This window comes from Gordionus sp. m RMFG-2023, chromosome 2, assembly GCF_954871325.1.
Source record: "Gordionus sp. m RMFG-2023 chromosome 2, tfGorSpeb1-WG-v2, whole genome shotgun sequence".
In the NCBI taxonomy this organism is placed as follows: Eukaryota; Metazoa; Nematomorpha; class Gordioida; order Chordodea; family Parachordodidae; genus Gordionus; species Gordionus sp. m RMFG-2023.
In genome coordinates this window covers 8,293,467-8,303,772 of record NC_088776.1, presented here as the reverse complement: position 1 = coordinate 8,303,772, position 10,306 = coordinate 8,293,467, and the positions used below count along the sequence as shown (strand labels likewise).

Below are 10,306 nucleotides of genomic sequence, written 5' to 3'. Positions count from 1 at the left end.
TTTAAACGCCGTGCCATAAAGAGAAAATGGATTCAAATTTAACACTTGAAAAATTATTTGAAAAATTTTGCTGAGCGGAGCCCCGTACTCAAAATTTGGAAAGCTAAAAATAGTTAGCGCGGATGGGATCCTTAATTTCCTATAGCCCTCCTCGCAATACACCACTTGTTTCATGTTTAATAAATATTTTTATTAGTGTTATCTTGTCATTGCAGTCAAAAAGGGACAGGACGTTACGTATCATTATGTCAATTCTCGATTTTAGTAAAACCAGTGATTCATAATTTTATTACTTTTTATACAATGGTAACAGACGTGAAACCAAAACCACCTTATAAAATAGGTTTATATAATTATATTATATGCAAGATATTAATATACATTTTAGCGGATATAAAATTAGCAGAATATGGAAGAAAAGAAATTGAGCTTGCCGAAAATGAAATGCCGGGATTAATGTCATTGAAGAAACGATATGGACACTCAAAACCTCTCAAAGGTGCTAAAATTGCTGGTTGCCTCCATATGACAATCCAAACTGCCGTTTTGATAGAAACCCTGATTGAATTGGGAGCAGAGGCAAATACCATATTAATTTTAAAATATTATATTGTTATAGGTTCAATGGTCTAGTTGTAATATATTTTCAACTCAAGATCATGCTGCAGCTGCAATTGCAAAAACAGGTGTTGCCGTGTATGCCTGGAAAGGAGAGACAGATGAAGAATATTTGTGGTGCATAGAACAAGTATTTAAATTTATTAATTTTTTTGCTTGCTAACATAAATATGATGTTATTTTTATTGCCAGACTTTAATATTTCCTGATGGTCAACAACTTAATATGATTTTAGATGATGGTGGAGATTTAACTAATTTGGTTCATGAAAAATATCCAAACTTATTAGCAGGTATTTTTTATTCAGTTTTTTTTAAAAAATTTTTATATATAGCTAATTTTTATAATTGCTAATTATTTTTTATTTGTTAAATTGTTTTTTAATTAATAAAGGTAATTATGTTTAATAATTAATTATCATGCCCATTTTATTAATCTTGTTTAATATTCTAGTAAGATTTTAACATTTAAGCCTATGCAGTTTTTTATGGGGTAAGATTTTTGGGTGGTTTTTTCTCCATAAATTTTATTGTGGAGAGACCTCCTTTATGGGAGAATTTGGGATGATTACTTGAACAAATAATTTGGTGGTTTTCTTTTTTCCCATATTTCATTTATTATTTTGAAAAAATATTAACTTATACTTATTTTTTTAGGTTTTAAAAATATTTCTAATTATTTTGGGAGTTATTATTTATTGCTATATTCATAGCTTGCTGTACACTACTGCTGCTACTATATTTCAAAAAAAAGCAGCCTACTAATAGCTACTATTTTAAATTTAGCAACTAATATCAAAAGTATTATTATTAAATGGCTCGATTTGAATCAATTTTTAAAAATGGTTCTTTGAACCATCTTTGAACCAATTTTTAAAAATGGCTAAATCAATATTATATTTAGAATAATATTACATGAGCCTGAAGTTTATGCTTATATGTAGCATAAGGATTTGGAAATTTATTAGTAAATTCTAGAGGCTAAGAGAATATTTTTTACTAAAATATTGAGTTAGCTAGCCATTTTTAAAAATGGCTCAAATCAAGCCATTTGACAAAACAAATTAACAGATTTCTGGTGATATTTATGGTATTGGCTAATATTAGATATTTATGGTATCAGCTGATATTTATTTTATTGGTAATATTGATTCTAGTTGCTAATTCTTCAAATAATTAATTCTCATAAAATTTAAAAAAATTTATTTGGCCTATTAAGCCATGAATCGGACTAGGATAAAAAGTTGGTCTACAAATTTTTAAACAGATAAGAAAGAAGAAAAGAAGTGTTGCAAATTTGTTTGCCTATTTCTTTTAGGCTATGATTTTTTTTTGCATGGCAGTGTATATATACAATATTGAACAATAAAATAAAATTGAATTGTAAGTAAGATTGTTTACTATTTATGTAAGTATTGTTTTATTATAAGCTATCAAGTATATTATATGAAATATCAAATATAAAAAAATTAGTAAATAAAATATTAAGAATGAGGTGTTATGGAATTGTGGTTTTTATTAAACATTGTTTATTTTCATATAAATGTTTATATCTAAAACTAATTACAACTTACATATTACTAAACAAGAGCCTTAAAGGAAGCATATTCAGAAATTGGCATTAATCATTTTTGATTGAGTCATTTTTCCAATTTGTCTAAACTTATAATTGAAGGCCCATATTTTTTTATGGGCTGATGAAATGGAATCCATGGAAATTTGGAATCTCAATTTTTAATCATCTGAGAGCATCTTTTAGATTTAAAAAAAGATTATGTTAGATATGTATACCATCATCTAGAGTTACCCACATTAGAAATGTCAGATGATTTTGCCTTGAATTTCTAAACTATTTTAATTTGTGGTAATTTTTGTGTAGATCTCCTATAAAACATTTTTTTAAAAAAGAATATATTTTGGTTAAAGAGACCTGAAAAATCGATTTTTTTTGCCTCAAGCCTGATCAAGCCTGGTAACCTTTCATGGCCTTGTGGCACAATTTTTCATAAATGAAAAAGAAATTATAAATCTCAAAATCAATTTATTTTATTATCTATCTTATTTAATTATATATTCAATTTCAATATTCAACAATAACTGATAATTTAATTGTAGTTTATCAAATTAATTCTATATATATGATAAAGAATATCTACCTAATTTTTTTTAAATTATGATATATTTGATCATGCAAAAAAGAAAAAATAGGATGGAAGTATAATATATATATTTTTTGGAGCCATGGGTTAGGCCTATATTTTACTGAATGGTCTGGGCTCGAGGTGGCCTTGCAGGACTATAACCTAGATATTTTAAATTTAAAATGGATGAATCTAAGTGGACTCAATTGAATACGACATTATTTACCCAAACCTGTATGCTCGTTTTTTTATTAGTATATTTGAAATTTTTTTTTTAAAAAAGCTCAAACTAACTTAATTTAATATTTAATAAACCTAATGGCACACAATACAGTATCTGTGGTGGATATTTACTTATTTTTGTAAATGTTAAATATTGCCAATTTTTTTAGGGGAAATCATTTAATTTTTTGAAGAATTGGAAAAATTCATAATTTTTTTTGTTACGGATGTTGTAAAAACCTGATTTTGGACTTGAGTCCATAAATTTTACTCATTTTATGATTGACTTCTTCAAAATAAATATTTAAAAATATATTGGCTACACTAGATTTTGTTTTTACTTATATTTCTTTTTCTGATACAAACCGTCTCTGACTTTTCAGCTTATCTGGACCTCTAAACCAGTTTCGAATCTAGACTGGATGTGAGCAATATTAATAACTTTTAATAAACATGATAGGCATTGGTTTAATGTTTATTTTAGGGATTTGGCTAACATTATAATTAGTTTATTTCTTTCCATCTCAAATAGCAGATGAATTTCAAGTTATGCCATTTAGCCGATATCGTGAGAATCGTTGCATCTCTGTTCTAAACCTTAGTCGTGAATGATCCCTCTGTATCATTTGATTTACTAGAAAATATGATTACCCTGACACTTATACTTTCATTACTTGACATAACATAATGTTAGATATTTTTATTATTTAAAAAATCTATATTATGAGATTGATCCAAATCTAAACTGCTTGGGATCATTCATGTATAGATGGAAATAGAAATTGCAGAATCTATTAAAATATTAAAATGCTTGTTTCTATCAAATCATAGTTTTAAACCCCTTAGTTACCACCACTCCGGGTGATTTTGGAGACGCCTTACTAAAATTTTAAAATATACTCGGTAGGAAAATTTTCTACAACACTGGGATGGCAGCAGAAAGTTTTTTTTATTTAACGCAAAATCGGATTAGAAGTGTGTGGGTTAAATCTAATCTCAATACAAGGGTGTCGTTTTAATTATTTTTTTATATCTTTTTTAAAATTAAGTAAAATATAGATTAGTAGGTTAAGTTTAGAACTTAGTTACCTATGCCCTGTCGAAATCATCGATATCCTTTGAAGGACTCTAAACTAAGATTGTTAAAAAGCCGGGTTCGGGTCGATTTTTATAAACCGCCCGATTAAGATTTTAGCCAAATAATATTATGCAAGTCTGGATATTTTGCTCTTAGAACGTATAAAAGTTTGGGCCTCTATTTGCGAAATCTCGAGGCCTACATAATATTATTTCGACTAAAATCAGGTCGTTTTTAAAATTGACCCGAATTGGGTTTTCCCTATCTAAACTCTACTTTAATACAATTTAATTTTGTGATTTAAAAAATTTTTTTTTGCAATTTTTATTCTTTATTTTTTTATATAAAAAAATTCTTTAATATAGGGATATTGTAGAAAAGGCAATCTCTTCTTTTTTTTAAAAAAAAATAAATAAATATTATTAGCCTTAAAAGATATTATTTTTTTTGAACCACAAAGTATAATAATAAATATGTATGTAATATGTTTTTAGCATTATTGATGTAAATTAATTATATCATACTTATTGAAATTTGACCTTTATTTGGCAATAACATATTAATTATTATTTTTTTTACAAAAAAAATGAAAAATTCTAAATTTAAAAAAATGCTATACTGATAAAGAGACATGAAGTTTTTTGGACCCTGTTGAGTATAAACATATTTTTGTATTTTGTTGATAATAGCTTTTTTGTAGCCTTGTAACACTGTGACTCTAAGCCATTTTAAAAAAATTTGAAAAGTTTTATAATTTTAATGAAATCGTATAGAATTATATTTTGGACATGCTTTTATTTTTAGATTACAAAAAAAACTTATTTCTTTTTTTCCCACAAAGTAAATGTTTTCAAATCGAATTTTTTGATATTTAGGACCCATAAAAAAAATTAATATAAATTTCTATTTCTAATATAAAAATAATATTTATTAAATTTAAAAAAAAAAAAATTGTTTCTTTTAAATCCATTAAAGCAAAGTACATTCACTTACATGTGTGCCACCATAAATAAAAATGTACCTCTCGCCTTTTCTTTTCATTTGACGCAGTATATATTATCTTTTTATTGTTTTATGTATAAGTGTATAATAAAATGATGTAATGTGGACCTTTTTAATCTTTCTCTAACCTATTTTATTTTATTTAAGTAATATTAGACGTATATTTTGATGATAAAACACATCATCAGAGTTAGGGCTTTAATTTTTTTTTATCCTTATTATCACCTTTTAATATAAATTGATAAGTAATAATCAATTTTATTATAGCTTGCAATTGCTATATATTCTTTCTTAAAAAAACAAGTTTTTTTACTAATATTTTAATCAGAGAAAGTACACGTTTTAGATTGAAAATATCATAGTTATAAAAAATTTATTAACTTTAGGTAAAAAGTTAATATTACAGGATATCCGGTCAGGAAATTGTTGAAAAAAATATATTGATATTTTGTCGAATAAAAAGCCTTCAGAAATTCGAAGAAATATGCATTACAGGTCTGCGACGCCTGAACCAAATAATATCTGAAATAATTTTTTTGGGTCGCAAGCAAAGAAATTATTAGGTTGGATTATTGATAAATTCTGATATTTGATGGAAGTGTTAAACTACAAAGTGTAGTGTTTTTAATTTAACCACTCCCCGATATTATAAATGGTTGTTTATTTTGATGTTCAATTTGAATATATTTAGGGTTATTCCTTATATTTAAAAAAATCTGGGCTGGGCTCTGATTTTATTTAAGGATGTATCGATATTTTTTATCGGATCGCGTCGATTTTTCATCTTTTTAATATCGGTTTTTGGCCGATTATATAATTTTCAGATCTATAAAATGACATCTTCATTTAAAAACATTTCAAACTAAAAAATTAAATATAAAAATTTGATTATATAAATAATTTAATAACGAATCCCATTTATTGATTAAACTTTTTAATGATGGATAATAATGAATTACTAAGTATTTTACTATATTGTATTTTTGTTTTGCACATTTTGTTTAGTGTATACTTTTATACATTAAAAATAGTAAATATGCATAAAGAATGCAATCAGATGTGATATCGGATCGGTAATAAGCAGATATCAATTTAATATTGGATATCGGACCGGCTTTCAAAAAGTGGTATAAGGTATACACCTAATTTTAATAAAGAGATTTTTTTTAAAAAAAATCTTTTATCCATAATTTAATAATTTCAAAATTTTTAATAGGTATTGTAGGGATTTCCGAAGAAACAACTACTGGTATTAAAAATGCTACCATTAGGCTCGAGAAAGGAAACTTGATGCTTCCCATCATCAATGTCAATGATTCTGTCACAAAAGTAAATCTTTGAGGGGATGGGGCTATAAAACCATGTGATATGTCATATTGGGATATGGAATTCATGAGGATTCTGAATCTCAATTTTGAATCATTTACTGGGAGCGATTTTTAAATTTTAAATAATCTGATTTGACCGAAAATTTATTTCAGCATGCATAAAGTACTCACACTTTAACCAAACTTTAGACCTACTTTTAATTTATAGTAATTTTTATATGTATATTTTTCATATATAAATTTTAAAAAAATACACAAATTTTTATTGCAAAAATGTCTGAAATTCATAGGGTTGGGTGCACTACACATGCTGTAATACATTCTCGGCCCAAGGGGATTTAAAAAAAATATTAAAATATACTCGGTAATTTAAAATTTAGAGATTTCATGTCTCAATGCGACATATTTTATTTTGAATTATTTTCAATTTCTACTTTTACTCGTATTAAAAAAATTTCTTTATTCATTGTTGGAAAGGAATAAATTGCGAGAAGTTAATAATATTGATAGGTTAACTATGAGAATATGTGAAAGGGATAGCATTGGACCCAAAATTATCATATGCTTAAGTATAGGGTTACAATTATCAAGAAAGTTATTTTCGTTTTAAACAGACTTTTATTAAATTAAATCATATTATTTTTGGAACTTTCGTTGTTATTTTTTTATTGAGTTTAAATACTTTAGATAAAAAAAAAATATTAAAAAATGATTGAACATTTTTTTAAAAAATAAACGGAAGAGCTAGAGAAAGGGAATAAATGAGAAAACGAATAAGAAGAATCAAATATATTTTAATTGTCTACATTTTCCATATTTAAAAAAATAATTAAGAGCAAATTCGATAACATGTATGGCTGTCGTGAATCCCTATGTGACGGCATTAAACGCGCTACGGATATAATGTTTGCCGGTAAAGTATGCTTAGTGGCTGGTTACGGGGACGTAGGAAAAGGTTCGGCTCAGTCTTTGAGAGGCCTAGGAGCCCGGGTCATCATCACTGAAATCGATCCTATCAATGCCCTTCAGGCGGCTATGGAAGGTATTAAGAAATTTTTATAGCAGACTAGGAAGATATAAAGGAACAATAAATAGAGAACTTGCAAATAAATAGATGGGAGGAATAGAAAGAGATAAGCTCCATACATCTGATTAGTCTATTTATGGAGGAGGGGATTACAGTTAAATTAGTTTGTTTTGTAATTTCCCCAATATTTAATCCACTATTTTACTACCACGATCATCTCATCAAAATAACACGCTCGGCTATTAACAAACGCTCATATATGACTTAAAGACCTTCATGGGTCAGACTGACCTATGGCTAATGGGCTGGATATGGGCCTAATATTATATTTTCTAGTGGGCTGGGCATGGGTTTTTAGATTTTTTAATGGGCAGGGCTTGGGCCTAAATTTTGCATATTTAAAACAGTTGATAACCTTAAAAAATATTACAGTTTATGCTTCTAAATTTTAATATTATAAACAAAATGATTACATAAATACACTTAAATATTGTTTATTTTTATTAAATACAATTCAATAAATTTTTGAAAAGGCTTGGGCCTAAAAATTTTTTTGCAGTGGGCTGCTACGCTTGATCAAAAAATTAAGGCCCATGAAGGGCTCTGATATGACTAGACTATATTAATTACTGTGTAAAATAAATGAAAGGCTATGAGGTAAACACTATCGAAAATGTGGTGGGGCAGTGTTCCATTTTTGTTACCGCAACTGGGTGCAAAGATATCATAAGAGGCCCTCACTTCCTAAAAATGCGGGACGATGCTATAGTGTGTAACATAGGCCATTTCGATACAGAGATAGACGTTAAGTGGCTCGATGCCAATTGCTCTGGAAAGACTAACATCAAACCTCAGGTATACTATGTTTTTAATATAATTATTGGGCTAACCAAAAAAGGAATGGGAAAAATGTATTTGGTTGAATATTCGTAAAGCAAAAAAAAAATTCCAGTTACTTTAATAAGTAATAAATAGAATTTATTGTTTTGTGAGACGATGGCTATACGATCGTAATTTCTATTTTAAAATAGGTGGACAGATATCTCCTCCCAAGCGGTCGTCACATTATATTACTCTGCCAAGGTAGGCTAGTAAATCTAGGCTGCGCTACCGGTCACCCTAGTTTTGTCATGAGCAATTCATTCAGTAATCAGATCTTGGCTCAAATCGAACTTTGGACAAGGCGGAAGGAATACAAAGAAATGAAACCTGCTATACATTTGTTATCAAAGAAAGTAAAAAATTTTGTCATTTTCCAAGGGTTTTTTTATCTCAAGTCTTGAAACGTGGATACAATCCCTAATTTTTTTTAATAACTCTTTTATAATAAGGTTATGTCATAAATATAAATAAGTCTTAATAGATAAGTATGTAATATTAATTTGTAAATTATTCATGACATCTTTTTTTAAAAATATTAATCATAATCAAGCCCTGGCTTAAATTTTATTATTTAGGTAAAAAGAGAAAAGATTAGCAAACCTATAGTTTTATTTTTGTAAAGATAATCTTTTTTTAGTATTTTTAAAATAAATATAGTCAGGGAGAAGTAGCGATTGTTAGTGATAATAATTCCATTATATATATATATCGTTATTTAAATACTAAGTTGGACGAAGAAGTAGCCAGATCTCATCTGGATCATTTAGGTGTCGTTCTAACCAAGCTAACCAAAGATCAAGCCGAATACATTAATGTGCCCTTGGATGGCCCTTTTAAACCAGAATTATACCGATATTAAATTTCTTAAAACACTTTTTTTTAATATTAGGATATACGGTATTACAAATGAAATGTAATTATTTTTTTTTAATCCTTTCATTCGGTGAATAATTTATGTAAGATTATGTTGTATTCAAAAAATATTGTATACTTATTTTTATCACCCCGATTTGCCTTTAACACCATTGATCTATGCATATTCATTTAAGATCAAAAACGAATTTTTGATTATTCCTTTTTCTTTTATTTAGGGGGAAGGTAATAAAATATATATTTAAATTTCACTGACCAACAAATATTATTGTCCTTTGAAACACAGTATATTGTTTATAAAGAAATAAATGATATTTGGGTGATTTGTATTTTTATATTTGATGATTAATTATATTTGCGTAAAATATTTTAATTTTGCGTCGGAATAATCCATAGAATTTTGTATTTAATATTTATCTTTTAGGTTATTGAAACATTCTTCATATATAATGTCATGCTTTCCTTTATGCATATCTTTTGGAATTGGAGAATATCTTGGTTAATGTAAGGAAGGAATTGACAATTTTCTAATTCTATTGTATCTTTGGGTGTTTATCATGATCCACATGGGCAACGGTATGTTGTCTTGGTGTGACATAGAAGTGACATCATTTGTCAATATTGCTTTCGATCCATTCAGATTTGTTAAATTTTCTTTGTTTAGGACTCATTTTCTTGTTTATGAGATACTACAAAAAATAAAGAATGAGAGTTGATTTAACGTTTTGAATTTGCACAGATTTTCATTCAACTGATTAGATTTCTCCTCAAACGATTTATTATTAATTGTATAATATAGAGTACTTTTAGCAGTCGGAAGTAGGTTCTTTTGACAATATAGTAATATAAGTGCTTCATGTGCGCACCATCTTGTTTCATCTATTTTTGAAGCTTTTGCTGCAAACTCTGGTTAAATAAATTATATATTTGATTCGTCATGACCTTACCTAAAACAACATTTGATATCTCTATTAATGGTTATATTTGACAACAAATTTATTAGATAACCTCTATCCCTTTGTTTTATACAAATTTAGACCTTTTATATATCTTTGCGGTTGAAAACAGCATTCTTTTAAGTGTTATCTGAGCATTTTTATCATTTTTTATATATCATCTCAAGGATTTCTTAAAAT

The 10,306-nt window shown here is 27.2% G+C and overlaps 1 protein-coding gene across 1 annotated transcript; it reads left to right on the top strand.

Annotated features, from left to right (window-relative positions):
• The first annotated feature begins 248 nt into the window (after positions 1 to 248).
• Positions 249 to 9,425, top strand: LOC135925045 (adenosylhomocysteinase-like). Its single transcript, XM_065460195.1, has 9 exons — positions 249 to 343; positions 389 to 579; positions 620 to 748; positions 811 to 910; positions 6,277 to 6,389; positions 7,223 to 7,430; positions 8,065 to 8,270; positions 8,447 to 8,650; positions 9,025 to 9,425. Exons 1-9 carry the CDS (start codon positions 304 to 306, stop codon positions 9,154 to 9,156), a joined length of 1,323 nt encoding a protein of 440 aa, XP_065316267.1. The 5' UTR covers positions 249 to 303; the 3' UTR covers positions 9,157 to 9,425.
• Positions 9,426 to 10,306: the final 881 nt, after the last annotated feature.

Coding starts and splice junctions, on each gene's coding strand:
- LOC135925045 (XM_065460195.1), top strand. CDS start 304: ATGGTAACAGACGTGAAACCAAAACCACCTTATAAAATAG. Junction 344..388: donor AAAACCACCTTATAAAATAG/GTTTATATAATT, acceptor TATACATTTTAG/CGGATATAAAATTAGCAGAA. Junction 749..810: donor ATTTGTGGTGCATAGAACAA/GTATTTAAATTT, acceptor TTTTATTGCCAG/ACTTTAATATTTCCTGATGG.